This window comes from Homarus americanus, unplaced genomic scaffold (genome assembly GCF_018991925.1).
Source record: "Homarus americanus isolate GMGI-L3 unplaced genomic scaffold, GMGI_Hamer_2.0 scaffold50924, whole genome shotgun sequence".
NCBI classification, from domain to species: domain Eukaryota; kingdom Metazoa; phylum Arthropoda; class Malacostraca; order Decapoda; family Nephropidae; genus Homarus; species Homarus americanus.
The window spans coordinates 5,380,227-5,395,958 of record NW_024718094.1 but is presented as its reverse complement, the minus strand read 5'-3'; the positions used below and the strand labels follow the sequence as shown (position 1 = coordinate 5,395,958).

The following is a 15,732-nucleotide window of genomic DNA, read 5'->3' as shown; positions in this document are numbered from 1 at the left end:
ATACCCGTTGTCTACGTACACTGACAGGGAGAAAGTAGCCTACACCTCACCCAGCTGTAACTTTCCTCATGCAGTGGGAAAAATGAATTTCACACCACACATCCAACACTGAGAGGTAAATTGACTGTTGTTTGTCTACTCATGTAACTGAGCCAAGGACCTCTGACACATAGCTTCTATTTCCACTGTCTAAAATACTTCTACGTCTTGTCTCTGTCTGCATAATTCAGACAGGCAGTCACTTTTACTCAGCTTAATCCAAATGATGAGTAAGTAAAATTTGTCACTGATCAGTTGTTGTCTTGTCCTTCGAAACAGAGAAGCTGCTAAGTAAGGAGATGTCTGGCAACACAAAGAGAGCCGCGCCAAGGCTCCCTGGTTGGTCTACCTGGGGAAGTGAGGGCCCCAAGGAACAGTTGCTGGCTGCGCGTCTTCAGTGGCGGTACAAGTATCTGCTGAGCTGGGTATCACTACCTCTGGTACGTCAAAGTTACTGGTTCTCTTTATATTTACATTATTAAACAAATTAATGTGTATTAGTAATAATTCAATGTGTTCTATAAGATTTAATTGTGGTGGCGATTGTTAATGCAAAAACTTGTTGGAATATATCCTGCTAAGGGCTGAAGGTAGGGGGGGGGGCGGCACGATACTATAACTTCGGCTAACAAACTCAACATAGCAAGTAGCTGTAGAGACCTGGCTGGTTTACATTAGGTCCATATTGATGGTATTCACTTACACTGTAGATTGTATTATGCTTACAGTTGTGACTTATAGTCCGTGCTACGAATGGTGCACTACTGAATGTCTACCCGAACGTATCCTGATGTATACTGTACCCACACACCAAATGAAACTCAAGCATACTGACTATGAGCTGTGTCAATATTATTGTTTGTATTTTTACTGTTTCACATTTCTGCGGAATTCAAACATTTTGATAGTAAACTGTACCAATACGACTGTGTACATTTGCCCAGTCACCATAAGAAACGTTAACTACATATATAAAAACGGCAAAATTACAAAATATTACAGGGTTACAGTATTGTTTTTGTATGAAAGAATTGATAACAAAATTCAAAGTCATAAAAGTTATACCTTTAGACGATGATGTCGATTATTTGCCAACAGGGGGTGGACGTGCAGCGCGTAGTTTAAGCCACGTTTACCGGGAGATTATGGGACCAGAAGTGAACTTACTGTTTTACGGAAGCAAAAATTTCTCCCACGATTTTTATTTTGACGAAGAATTGGTACTGAAAAAAAATGAATAATAACAAACATACAGAAAAGTAGGATAAGTCCCCATATACAAATTAACACAAACCAAAGCAAAACATGAAGCTGAAGCGAAATAGAGAACTTAAAATATCTCGATAAACGTATATTATATTTGCCCCCGAGGGGGCTAGTGTATTGGGCACCCCCCCCCCCCTGTCATCCTGTGCAAGGTGAAGCGCAAAAGCGTTTACAGCGCCCATCTGGGAAGCATGTGTAGTTCATGCTTGCCTTCATAACTCATGCATTAAGGGCGTAAAAGCCTGAAGGGTCATGGGTTTTGTCAGCAAGTTACATATAGTGGCAGAATGATGAGTGTGTGGGGGGAAAATTACCAGCACATTTTATCTGTTTATGGCAAAGCGTGGCAGGTCCCTAATAATGTCAAGTGCCAGGCGTGTCTCTAGGAGGAGGGATATCTGGTCAGGGAGGAAAGAGGTGTTGGTAACAGGGTCATCAGTGGTTTGTAGGTAAGAAGGTCAGGAGTTACCCCGGAAGTTTGGGTTAGGGCCCCTGGGAGCAGAGACTGGGATGTCGAGCATTGAGGTCGTCCACAAGGAGGGTGGGGGTGTTGTGGTGGGACAGGTACAGTAGAGGTGGAGGGAGGCACATAGGCATGGACAATATTGAGGGACATACATTTTAGTGTGATTGTGATGGCGTGTACATAGGTAGTGTCGGCATCAAGGGGGACGTCGAGAGGTTGATAGGGGACATCCTTCTTGGCGTAGATACATAGTCCACGTACATGTCCTCATGGTGGTCCATAAACGTAATATGATGAAAAATACCGACAAAGGTGAAAGCTTCACCCAAAGATCATCACCATAAAAACACTACAAGTTGATCTGAATCTGTCCTACTTAATATATATACTTGTTGACAACCTAAAAGGGGAAACAAGGAGTGTATAGCTTCTGACCTGAGCCATAATTGGGTCTATAAATAATGCAACTAAGGTCACGTGGGGTCAGCGGACACAAACACGAAAGTTGACTCTTGACCCTTCTGGTTCACCACAAGCGGAGTCATGTTGATGTCATATGATAAACACACATGCACACACACACCCGCGGTTGGATATACTACAGAGGTTCTTCCGGTGAATATACAAAGTACATGGATATTCCTCATGCAAGGTCCTGATGTCTAAATATTCTTCATGAGGGGAATATTCGCCTGTAGGTATTTTGCATGTCTTGAATGACGAGGAATGATCATACGAGCCTTTGTGTATCTGGAGGCTATAATAACACTCCTTTAGTTACCGAGAACAGTGGTGGATCTAAACAGGAAGATGAGAAGCATGTGTCTGCATTAGTGATGGTTAGTAAAAATATATTGAAGTTTAAGTATTTATGAGGAATGATACGTGGATGTTGTACAGTACAGTTGACGGCCCTGACTGTAGGTGGCGGGTCAGGGAGGTGGGGGGGGGGGTGACGAGGGTCTGGATGGCTCGACGGTTTTTCCCCAGGATGAACAAGGTGCTTTACTCCTTAATATCTGCCTCAGGGCCTCAGGTTAAATATTATATACGTAACCGAACGTTAATTAAGAAATTATGATGATGTGTACGGAAGTGAGTTACATTTTAACAATTATTACAGTAGAGAGTATAAATGAAATTAAATAGATGGAATCCAACAAAATCACTTCTAGTTTACATCGCACTAACACTGTACGTATGACTTTGCTCTCAGCGTTTGTTTTTTTCATATAACTACACGTAGGTAAGTAGTATTCCTTCCAAGGTTATCCTCAGAAAAACTCGTTTGTGATTTGCCTCAGGGAGAGACAAGTGTTGCCTCTCTACCCAACTACACCCTCTTTCACCCTTGCTCCTAACCACCTCCGGAGCCTCCCGACGACCAAGAATTTCCTCTGTGTTTAAGGGCTGCGCTACACTGCATCAACATACCTCACACTGATCATCGACTAAGCTGGCTACTCTTAACGCAATATTTATGATGGGATGGAAGGTGGTGTCTCTATGGCTATCATGTTTAAGAGTAGCAGGAAACAGTCAGCCAGCTAAGGGTGACTAACACTGGGCAAGCAGGAACGAGGCGCTTTAGCTGACTACCCGACTATAACTATCATGATAATGATCTAAAGTTCTAAACGTTTCAAAATCAATATTATATAAGTTATTTACGTATCAGACTATAAAAAATGTAAAATGTATTAATATTGATGATCAGTGTAAATAAAATACAATAGTTCATCACAAAATCAAATACAACTGAAAATATAATACGGTAGCTGTCACAATTTACCTTTGATAACTTAAATGATGAATTATTGTCCCTATTTTGATTTAAGTATCTATGACGTTGCTGTTCTTGGGTTACTTATGTCATGAAGCACCCAGTAAATCATATCTTATTTAATCTATAATAGTTAGGAAAAGTTTTTTTTACAATTGGTAGAGGAAGTAATTTAATGAATATTTAATGGCCTTCCTTGGTCTTGTTTATCCTTGGATAAAAATAAGTAGTCGACTTGTTTCGGGGTGAGTGAGTCGTCACTACCTAATGATAGTTTTCCTTTTCCGTCAAGGACAAACCCAGGGGTGTCGTAAGTTTCCTGTTGTTGTGTGTGGGGGGGGGGGGGCTTACAGCTGTATATTATTCATGTATTGTTTACTTAGTATTGCACTGGTAATTCAAGTTAATAAATTAGGACTATTCTTCTTGGTCAAATAATTCTAATCAGCCTTTAGGTCAAGACAGCAGAGGAGCTGACATCTTGCTTCGGTCATTACTGCCAACCAAAGGTAACTCGTGTCAAGGTAGACTTAAGAAATATTCACAAATGTTACAATTAAAAATATGAAAAATGTTCTGTTGATCAAATCGTGGCAGCCTGTTTTATTACATTATTTGTGTACAGTAAAATATCATATGGTTTACTGTTGTTTACTGATCATAATTAGAGATAATAAATGGAAATAAAGCCTTAGGCACATTAAACTGTGCTGATTTTTTTTAATTGGGCACCCCCCCCCTACATCCTTGGGTAAGGTGAAGCACAGAAGCGTTTACAGCGCCCAACAGGGAAGCATGCTAAGTTCATGCTTGTCTTTATGTCTCATGAGTCAAGGGCGTAGAAGCCTGAAGAGTCAATGGTTTATGTCTAAGCAAGTTATTGGAAGCTCCAACAACTTGTCCCTGAATACGAATTCGCAACTTTCGATTTACACCAGGTACCTACTGTGCTGCTAGGTGAACAGGGATCAAGGGGACTAGGAAGAGTGTCCAAACAACTTTCCACCGGCCCGTTCTACCCACCGGCGCCCCCACTGTGTTGAATAAATAAAGAATTCAACTTTTGAGTATTTATTGCTGAAGGAAAAAATAATAAATACGAATATACACAACAATTTGTCATGAATTTACGTTAAGAAAACCAGAACTTTCAAAGAATAACATTATATCGTGACAATACAGGAGGATATATACCTCATGATGCACCAGAAGACTTAAGACCTGGCCACTTTTACTCTGATCAAAACAAACGATGATTAGTAGAGATACGGAAACTTAGTACAGAGCCAGAATAGGAAGCCTTCGTCAGGGTCTCGCTCTACGTGTTGTGTTTGCAAATTCTTGTTCGCCTTCTAGACGTGGTTTCTCGTTCCGCATACCTAATATACGCGCTTTGTTCGTTCTTCACTGATAGCAAACATTGCGCCTCACAGGAGTCACAAAAACTCTGTACATGTGGCATCGCTGCGGCAATAGTCATGGCAACCCAACTGGGGGTGAAGGGGGAATGGTGGAGTGTGGAGGTTGGTTGAGCAATGTCTATTTTTGGCTCAAGTTCAGTCGTATAATTATAAAGGTGTATTGTGGTAGCTCTCGACATGGATTGACAGTAATCACAACAGAACCTAATTCATGACTAAGAAATGTAAACTACAAGGAGTCATACAATGTTGTTCACAATCATATACGCATATCAATTGTCGCTCATCTTCACTACATGGACGGCTCACCCAAGTAGGTATTGTTGTTGCTGCTTACTGTTTAATTTTCAGTGTTAAGATTGTTGCTGTGGCGACCTGTGGTGTAATGGTCAGCAAGCTCGCCTCTCAAACAAGTGGACCAGGGTTCGATCCAAGGGCAGAGTGAAACTATTGGCAAATTTATTTAAGCCATTTGCCTCTGTCTACCCAGCAGTAATTTGGGGAACCTGAATGTTAATCAATTTGCTGATCGTGTTCTAGGGTAATGGTTAGCCAGTGCAGTTGGCGAGTTGTCCGGTCTTCTCGGACTATTCCTTGACACTGGGTCATGCAGCTCGTTAACTCAGGGTGTGGTTGTTGTGTTGGCGACAGCTTCTACACCTTAAACAAATTCACGCCTAGGTGGCCCTATGGCCGGCCATCCTCGTTACACGAGGGGCAACCATTACTATTACTTAATATCTGTATTTTTCTGACTAAACACGCGGTTTTCGGCTTCAATGTCAGTGTATGGGTTTAACAAGGCAAAGTACGGTACATCGGTTAAGGCTCTGTCAAGATATCGTCCGGATACTATACCTAAAAATGCCTCGGCTGTTAACTCAGAGAACGGCCAACAGATGGCTACGTCCACCTCACTCCCTGATGAATGGCGCCAAATACATAAAAGTTTCAACCTTCCTAATCTATTAAATGAATAAGTAAATATTAAGAGAAAATTATTAAATATTTTAGTTTTTAGTAATATTTTAAATATTAAGGTAATTATTGCAATTCCACATTATTTATACAGAATATTTTTTTTCAGGCACAATGAAGTGGCTTGGTGGCATTCTACTCCTGCTTGTGACTGTCAACGGCCAGTGTAAGTATTAACCGTCAGAGAATCAGAGGATCAACTTTTTTTATCATATTATATTTTAAAAGGTCATGATGTGGGGCCGGTGTTGAGAGGAGGGAAGTAAGTCAAGGCAGGTGTTGAGAGGAGGGAAGTAAGTCAGGGCAGGTGTTGAGGGGAGTGAAGTAAGTCAAGGCAGGTGTTGAGAGGAGGGAAGTAAGTCAAGGCAGGTGTTGAGGGGAGAGAAGTAAGTCAGGGCAGGTGTTGAGAGGAGGGAAGTAAGTCAAGGCAGGAGGGAAGTAAGTCAAGGCAGAATATTTGAGAGGAAAGTGTTGAGAGGAGGAAATAAGTCAAGGCAGGTGTTGGGAGGAGAAAGTAAGTCAAGGCAGGTGTTGAGAGGAGGGAAGTAGAGGAGAGAAGTCAAGGCAGGTGTTGAGGGGGAGAAGTAAGTCAGGGCAGGTGTTGAGAGGAGGAAGTCAAGGCAGGTGTTGAGGGAAGAGAAGCAGGTGAGAAATCAGGGCAGGTGTTGAGGGAGAGAAGTAAGTCAGGGCAGGTGTTGAGGAGAAGTAAGTCAAGGCAGGTGTTGAGGGAAGAAATAGTCAAGGCAGGTGTTGAGGGAGGGGTCAAGGCAGGTCGTGAGGAGGAGATAGAGATCAGGGCAGGTGTTGGGGAGGGGAAGTAAGTCAAGGCAGGTGCGGGAAGTAAGTCAGGGCAGGTGTTGGGGAGGGAAAGTAAGTCAAGGCAGGTGTTGAGGAAGGAAGTAATGGGCAGGTGTTGAGGAAAGGAGTCAAGGCAGGTGTTGAGGGGAGAAAGTAAGTCAGGGCAGGTGTTGAGGGAGAAGTAGGTCAAGGCAGGTGTTGAGGGAGGAAATAAGTCAGGGCAGGTGTTGAGGAGGAAGTAAGTCAAGGCAGGTGTTGAGGAGAGAAGTCCAGGGGGAGGGGAGGGGTAAGTCAGGGAAATTGAGGGGAGGGAAGGGAGTCAGGGCAGGTGTTGAGGGGAGGAAGTAAGCAAGGCAAGGTGTTGAGGAGGGAGTAAGTCAAGGCAGGTGTTGAAAGGGAGAGAAGGAAGTCAGGGCAGGTGTTGAGGGAGAAGTAAGTCAAGGCAGGTCAGGGCAGGTGTTGAGGGAGTAGGTCAAGGCAGGTGTTGAGGGAGGAAGTAAGTGGGGCAGGTGTTGAGGAGGAACAGTCAGGCAGGTGTTGGGGAGGAGTCAGGGCAGGTGTTGGGGAGGGAATGGAGTCAGGTATTGAGGGAGGAAGTAAGTCAGGCAGGTGTTGAGGGAGGAAGAAGTCAAGGCAGAGTGTTGAGGGGGAAGTAAGTCAAGGCAGGTGTTGAGGGAGGAAGTAAGTCAAGGCAGGTGTTGAGGAAGGGAAGTAAGTCAGGGGTGTTGAGGGAGGGAAGTAAGTCTCACTAATATTATTGTACTGAAACATATGGCTACACGCTTGAATTATGCTTTCTCCCTCACACTGGCTTCTCTCTCCTTCACACTGGTCTACTCTCTCCTTCACACTGGTCTACTCTCTCCCTCACACTGTTCTCCTATTCACACTGGCTCCACTCTCCTCCCTCACTGGGCTCTGTCTCTCTCCCTTCACACTGGCCATCTCTCTCCTCACACTGCTGCCATCTCTCCCTCACCTGCTTCACTCTCTCCCCTCACACTGGCTTGTCTCTCTCCCTCACAGCTATATCTCTCTCCCTCACACTAGCTGCCATCTCTCCCCTCACACTACCTCTCTCTCCTCACACTGGCTGCCATCTCTCTTCCTCACACTGGCTGCCATCTCTCCCCTCACACTGGCTGTCTCTCGCTTCCTGCTGGCTGCCATCTCTCTCCCTCACACTGGCTGCCATCTCACACACTGGCACCATCTCTCTCCATCACACTGGCTGCCACTCTCTCCTCACACTGGCTGCCATCTCTCTCTCACACTGGCTGCCATCTCTCTCCTCCACTGGCCGCCATCTCTCCATCACTGGCTGCCATCTCTCTCCATCACACTGGCTGCCATCTCTCCCTCACTGGCTGCCATCTCTCTTCCTCACACTGGCTGCCATCTCTCTCCTGCCCCACACTGGCTGCCATCTCTCTCTCCCTCACACTGGCTGCCATCTCTCTTCACACTGGCTGCCATCCTCCTCACACCGCCATCTCTCTCCACACACTGGCTGTCATCTCTCTCCCTCACACTGGCTGCCATCTCTCTCCCTCCACACTGGCTGCCATCTCTCTCCCTCACACTGGCTACCATCTCTCTCCCTCACACTGGCTGCCATCTCTCTTCCTCACACTGGGCTGCCATCTCTCTCCCTCACACTGGCTGCCATCTCTCTCCCTCACACTGGCTGCCATCTCTCTTCCTCACACTGGCTGCCATCTCTCTCCCTCACACTGGCTACCATCTCTCTTCCTCACACTGGCTGCCATCTCTCTCCCTCACACTGGCTGCCATCTCTCTCCCTCACACTAGCTGCCATCTCTCTCCCTCACACTAGCTGCCATCTCTCTCCCTCACACTAGCTGCCATCTCTCTCCCTCACACTAGCTGCCATCTCTCTCCCTCACTCTGTCTACCATCTCTCTTCCTCACAGTGTCCGACAACCAGACTGGGGAGGCTCTCAGTGGTCTGTTGGCGGAGAAAGTGGCTGAACGACAAAACTTCAACTTAGGTGGCGACGACTCCTGCTTCACTCCTGACAACGAGCCCGGTAGGTTCCTCCCTGAGTTAACACTGGGTGTTTTGGCGACGTAAATCTGGGTCTATATTGACTTGGTTTCGGAGCAGTGTGTTGTTGTCAGCGAGGTAAGATATCTTGGCCAGTCATGGGTGTTAGGATAGGTCTGGGTACAGTATGGTACGGTAGACAGGCTTGGAAAGATACTACAGCAAAGATCTAGTTAATGTAATCAAATATTTATGCAAAACATTGAACATGTGACGTCATACACCAAGTGGATCAGGTACAGAATATTCAGGACACAATCTGTACACAAAACCAGGAATAGCCAAAACTTCTTATAAGGCAGAGTGTTTGATGAAAGAAAAGCTTTTCTATGGCTACAACTATCAAACAAGCTGTCAGGGCCTGTGTGTTAATTCTGAAGTAAAGCGATCTTGTCAGTACTCAGGTACAGACCGGAAACAATGAGTCACCAAAACCGGAAAAAAGTAAGTTCCCCCACAACATACTGCACTCCTATTTATAACCCCTTTGTTTTAACCACCTTAAAACAGAATGAAAAGGCAAAATTAATAATAGCAAACAGATTTAAACCATAGGGTATCTTTTGTCGGGGATATTGATAATGAAAACTGCTTGTCTACTGACTCAACAGGAAAATTTTAATATATACAAGTGGGTTTCGTCAGCCTGGCTATTTCTTATTCGTACACAAAGAGGCAGTTCGGCCATGACTGCACCTGATCGCCTTACACTTCCCAAACTATAGTGTTGACAGATACCCATTCACACCTGGGTTAACTGGGATGGTCCTTGGCACGAACCCCGATAGGAAAGCAGGATCGCGCTGTATACACTCAGACCGCTACACCGTCTAGTGATCACGTTAAGTTTCTGATAAATTTGAAGTCTTCATTCTGGTGTACAGGCAATTCATCATAATTTCGTTGTGTTTTGATGTTTCTGGAATTCGTGGCTTTACACCTGAACTACTGTCTTTTTGTGAACCTATGTAACTTTTCTCTCTACTACAGGCAGATGTGGTCCTCTAACTGATTGCCCTGTATACCTGCCGCTAGCCAGACAACTCCAACAGCAAGACATCATCAACTTCTTCACCAGCCGCATATGCAGGTAACAGAACTTTCTCAAACAGATGGAGAGGCAGTGTGTTCATAAAAAAAATATGAGTCAAGCCATATGTTTATAAAAGGTATATTGGAACACAGCCTGATCCCATGGTAGAAGCGTTGCTGGTAGTCACATCTTTTTCACCAACATGTCCCATCAAACTAGTAACTAACCTGGGTGTTTTGTGTCCACCTCACCAGACTCTTATTTCGGACGGTGCACGTGTGCTGCCCAACAAACCCTAACCCCCTCATGCCTGGTGGGTCCATCCAGATTTCACCACGACCCACAACCTCCATCAATATTAACGATTGTGGGATCCCCTCCGGCGACAGGGTCATAGGAGGCACCGAAGTGGAATATGTATGTTTACTTGTAAATGTCTTGGTTAATGTTAAATTTATCATCATCATCATCATCATGTTATAATTTTCCTTGGAATTTACATGTCTAAACCTATTATGCTCCAACGGCCATTTAAACAAAAATTGGAATTTCTACCAAAGTAAATATAACAAACATTTTGAAGTCAGTAACAAGTAATTGAGATGCATGAACTATATGACTACAGTAGGTCAGCCACTAAACATGTAGTGGTAGTATGATGATGTCTTTTGTGTGTGTGTGTGTGTAGCCCGGGAAGTGGCCCTGGTTGGCAGCCCTGGGGATCCGTAGGTTCGGCAGGTTCATCCCCACGTGCGGCGGAACCCTCATCACATCCCGCCACGTCCTCAGCGCAGCTCACTGCTTCAAAGATAAGCAACAATCTCCGTAAGTCTTCTCTTACAGTTTGATCTATGCTTCCCCTAACTGAGGGTCTGGTTTGAGTATAATGTATGCTGCACTTTGCCTATAAATTATTACCTGTGACACTATAGTTACACAGATACTGTATTTAGTTGAAGTTATATTACACTCTGATCTCCTGGATGAGCGCAGCCTCAATTATCACTGGCACAGTGTCCTCAAGAAAATATTTAACGTCCATAAACTTGTTGCAGTCCTCCCCTACCCTATTGTGTGGCATAACTCCGAAACAATAGGATATTGACACTCAATTCATAAAGTCATTTACCCTTACGAGTCTCAAGAATACACCCCAGAATTATGACACGTATTTCCGGAACACCTTGTTTAGTATTTTGTGTGTGTTTGTATGTTCCTTATGAATTCCTAGTTTTGAAAATAAAGAGCTAATATCTGGTAGGGAGGTGCGGCTAGCCTGTGGGATGGTCTTGCACCATCTCCTGCCCCCACTCGGACGAAGCTGGATAATTCAGCTATTCCTTACTATTTATCGGTGTTTGTATACCTGCACTGTATATGTAAATGCTAAGTCAATGTGAACTTTATGACGCTTTTACTGAATAACGAACTACTGTATCTACCTATTATAATCAAGCAGACTTTAGTTACTTGTTACTTTGCAGGAATATCGTAAGGCTCGGGGAGCACAGCCTGAGCAAGACTGACGAAGGCGCAAACCCACAGGACTTCAGCATCGTTGAGCAGCGTAACAACGGCTACAACTCAAAGACCCAAGAGAACGACATCATAATTCTCGTCCTCGACCGAGAAGTCCAATTCTCTTGTTAGTGTTTGTTCTTATCTTACGTGTCTCAGGTCTTCAGTAGTTCTGCCAATGGCAACCTGTGGTGTAATGATCAGCATCCTTGCCTCACAAGCGAGAGGACCCGGGTAGGGTGAAACTATGGGCAAGTTTCTTTATGCCATTTGCCTCTGTCTACCCAGCAATAATTGGGGACCTGGATGTTAATCGACTTGCGGATCGTATGGCCAGTGCAGTTGGCGAGTTGTCCGGTCTTCTCGGACTATTCATAGACACTGGGTCATGCAACTCGTTAACTCAGAGTGTGGTTGTTGTGTTGGCGACAGTTTAAACATATTCACGCCTAGATGGCCCTTGGGCCGGCCATCCTCGTACAGGAGGAGCAACCATTATTTTATTAGTTCTGCCATGGTTTGTGTTGTTTTGATTAGTATACACAATATTTAGTTATGTGATTGCAGGTGTTACATTATCTAGTAGGTTATTTAGTACCTGTAGTGACGGTCGCCAGGTTCAGTGTGTCTACAGACCAATACAATAGTAAATAGTTCATCTAGGTTCTTTAAGTCATAACACAAGTAAATGTATCCGACACCTCACAGCCACTTACGGTAGCTTCCATCTCTTCCCCAGCACTCGTCGTACCAGCATGTCTGCCCTACAACGAAGTAAATAACGAATTCGAGGGCCAGAGCCTGACTGTTGTTGGCTGGGGAACTACCTGTGAGTATCCATCTTTACAGGAAAACTAAGACAGTGTTTTGTTGACGTATACTTTCCTATAAAGAACACTATAATCAATTACTTGTTTTCGACTGGGATTATAGAAAGACTCTCTCTCTCTCTCTCTCTCTCTCTCTCTCTCTCTGTTATTACTTAATCTGTCTCTTTACTTATTTACTATTTTGGTGTTCAATGTTAGTACTGTATGCCCATTACTTGTATACCGCCCTTCCCAACTCTCACTTAACCTAACCTTAATCTAACTTTGACCCTAACCTAACCTAACCTCGACATCTCTAAAGTATTTGACAGGGTATGGCGCAAGTCGTTGCATTCTAAACTTCCCTCTTATGGTTTCTCTCCCCCACTTTGTTCTCTAATTTCTAGCTTCCTTGAGAACCGATCCATGCCAGTTGTTGTCGAGGGATCGATCTCTCGCTCTTTCTCTACCAGTAGTGGTGTCCCACAGGGTTCTATTCTTTCACCAACTATCTTCCTTCTTTTTATCAATGATTTATTTCACACTACGACTAATTCTATCCATTCTTATGCTGATGATTCTACTCTTTACTCTTCTTCACATTTTACCCTTCCCTAATTCTCAAACTAGATCTATTAATGCAGATCTGTGCAGCATCTCCGAATGGGGAGGTGGAAACTTGGTTAAATTCAATTGTAATAAAATCAGTATTTACCCATTACAATAACCAACCCTAACCTAACCAAACCTTAATCTAACTTTGACCTAACCTAACCTAACCACGGTATAAATTATTTGTAAAAGACACACAAGAAGATAGACTGAAAACCGAGGTGGGGAAATTAATACAATAATGTTAGTTAATGTCTCAACTGTAACTATACCTCCTATTATACCCTGAATTCTAAAAGGCTTTCCTTCATTATACGATCATTAAAGGACCTGAGGATATCTTTCCCCTTTGAAATGATTAAAAAATTGCACATATTTACGTAAAATCAGTATAACGTTATATTGACGCTTCACTTATTCAGCTATTTACATTAATTTATCAAATTATGCAAATTTCATAAATATTGAACCTTTAGATAATTAAACTACTTAAACGTTGCAAAGTTAAGAAGAAAAGACTTTCCTGGGTCAAAATTTTTCAGTGCCAAACCTATAAAAGTGTTCCAACTGTCCTGACCACGATGACTGCTCGCCCACCTTCAGTTTAATAATCATGGATACCTTCAATTTTCCCGCTTTCCAACCTGTTTGCATCATTTCGATATGGTCATCCTTGCTAATCACTTTCATTAGTACTATTCGCCCATTTCATCAATAATCCTACTTTGCCCCATCACAGAATAACTTTTAACTCTTCACTGTGGCTTACAGCTACCTCGCCAAGGACGGATGTGCCTATGGAAGCAGACGTGTCAATTGTCCCCAGGAGTCAGTGTGTTACAGCATACCTCAATACCCAAGACCGTCCCGTGGTGGATGAGAGGCAACTGTGTGCGGGCGAGGGTACTCGGGATTCATGCAGTGTAAGTTCTTCGGCGTTGTTATAATCCTCACCTCAAATATATTCTCTTGTTTTCATGTGTCTACTGTTAAATCACTCCCTCTCCAGCAGTCTTCACTCATTCACTTTGGTTTCTCCTCAGGGTGACAGCGGTGGACCCCTCAACCACCGGGGTCCTGGCGGGAGGTACACCGTGGCGGGCATTGTATCCTTCGGGGTGGGGTGTGCCAGGGCAGAATTCCCAGGAGTGTACACCAGAGTGAGCAGCTTCCTCGACTGGATTGAGAAGAATGTCCAGTAATACAGGCGTCGACTCTGCCCGGGTAACACGTTTGGCACGTCTTGTGTCACACTTCTCTTTGACACCAGGAACAACAACAACAATAAAGAGTTACATCAACTCCAAAAAATGACATAGAAAAAATGGTTGCCGCTTCACTTATTAGATGGCTACTTCAGCTGGACTATGTTTAAGGTGTCGTAGCTGCCGCCAAGACAACACTCAGACCTCAAATTAACATCAGGTATCAATTAATAATACAGGAAGAGCGTACAATTCACTAACCACAACTGCTAACCATCACCCAGCAATTAAATCTACCAGTCGATAAAGATAAAAGTCATCATCTACTGGAAGACAAACAAAGGAAAATGGCATAAAGGAAACTTGGCCACAGTTTCCCCCTCCTTGGTGCTTGAACCCAGGGCCACTCACTACACCACAAGTCAACCCAAAGTGTATATTACAGGTAGGTGTTGGTGAATCAGGGTATATACAATTGTCTGGTCCGTAGCGTCTAACTTCTCAACTTTTCCCTGTTGTCTCTCTTCTTCCTGAACAAATGTCCATCCTTCCTTCAATTCATCCCACAACTCAATTTCTTACTAAACATTCTTCCTCCAATGGCATCATCTAACAACCCTTTCCCTTCTCAATCCATAACTAATTTAATTCTCCTTCACCTCGTTATCACCCTTAGAAGGCTCTCCAAGACATAGCCATCGATCATCATGTAACAAATCTTCCTCCATCTCACAACGCCTCCTCCTCCTCGCCACCTCTTTCCTTCTCATCTGTACATCTGACATCTTTCAGTTTCTACTTCTGTCTCCATTTCGTTCTACACTGTCTTCATCTTCGCTGTCTCGTATAATTGTGTAATGTTTGACCTTATGAAGGATCCACAGGAGAGGCTCACGATAAATCTGCTCAAAAACTCGGGTGTTAGTCGTCTCTTATACTTCAAACAGCTTCCATGTGATCGAACTATTTTGTGCATCATTGTCTATGTGTTTGAAGACCCTGAAGAAAAACTTAACATTTACTGGTGTATTTTAGATGTTTCTTCTTATTATATACATTATTAAAAAAAATCACTCCTTTATTTAAATTTTCTACAAAATTATAACTTTCTTTATTTTTTGTACATGTTATATTGTTTAAAGGTCAACATTGTTTTATACTTAGGCTTCTAGTTGTGTACTGTAGTAGTTATTTTTAGTAATAAATATTGATTTATTTTTTTCTTTATAATATTTGTTTTATGTAACTATTTCTAACAAAGTTAAAGATATGTGTTAGTTGATCATAATTTACTTGTAGTGTTAAGTTAGAAGTGTATAAATGGAAGTCAGGGTTAAACAAAGGGGACATTACAAAGGTACTCAAACTATCCAACTAGGAGCGAACTCGTAACAAAGGTTTTAAATTAGACAAATTTAGATTTAGGAGTGAAATAGGTAAACACTGGTTTGGAAACAGAGTAGTGGATGAATGGAACAAGTTACCAAATATCATCATTAACCCGAATACGCTGAATAGCTTCAAACATAGGTTGGATGCTTATGTGAGCAATAGGGGTTGGGTATAAAAGGGACTGCTCAGTATGGGTCAATAGGCCCGCTACAGTTTCCTCCATTCTTATGTTCTTATGTTCTTGTATACTGTAATGTGTTAATGTTACTATGCCATTGTTAATTACATTATTTTATTTTGTAATAGTGTAAGTTTATTGGCCATTAAACCTTTAATTATCGCTT

The 15,732-nt window shown here is 43.1% G+C and overlaps 1 protein-coding gene across 1 annotated transcript; it reads left to right on the top strand.

Moving 5' to 3' along the window:
• The first annotated feature begins 341 nt into the window (after nt 1-341).
• Nucleotides 342-15,072, top strand: LOC121859159 (venom protease-like). The gene is made up of 10 exons (XM_042355898.1): nt 342-479; nt 6,063-6,119; nt 8,686-8,802; nt 9,810-9,909; nt 10,107-10,269; nt 10,541-10,677; nt 11,337-11,497; nt 12,110-12,199; nt 13,563-13,714; nt 13,835-15,072. The coding sequence occupies exons 2-10, from the start codon at nt 6,068-6,070 to the stop codon at nt 13,991-13,993; spliced, it is 1,131 nt and encodes a 376-aa protein (XP_042211832.1). The 5' UTR covers nt 342-479; nt 6,063-6,067; the 3' UTR covers nt 13,994-15,072.
• Nucleotides 15,073-15,732: the final 660 nt, after the last annotated feature.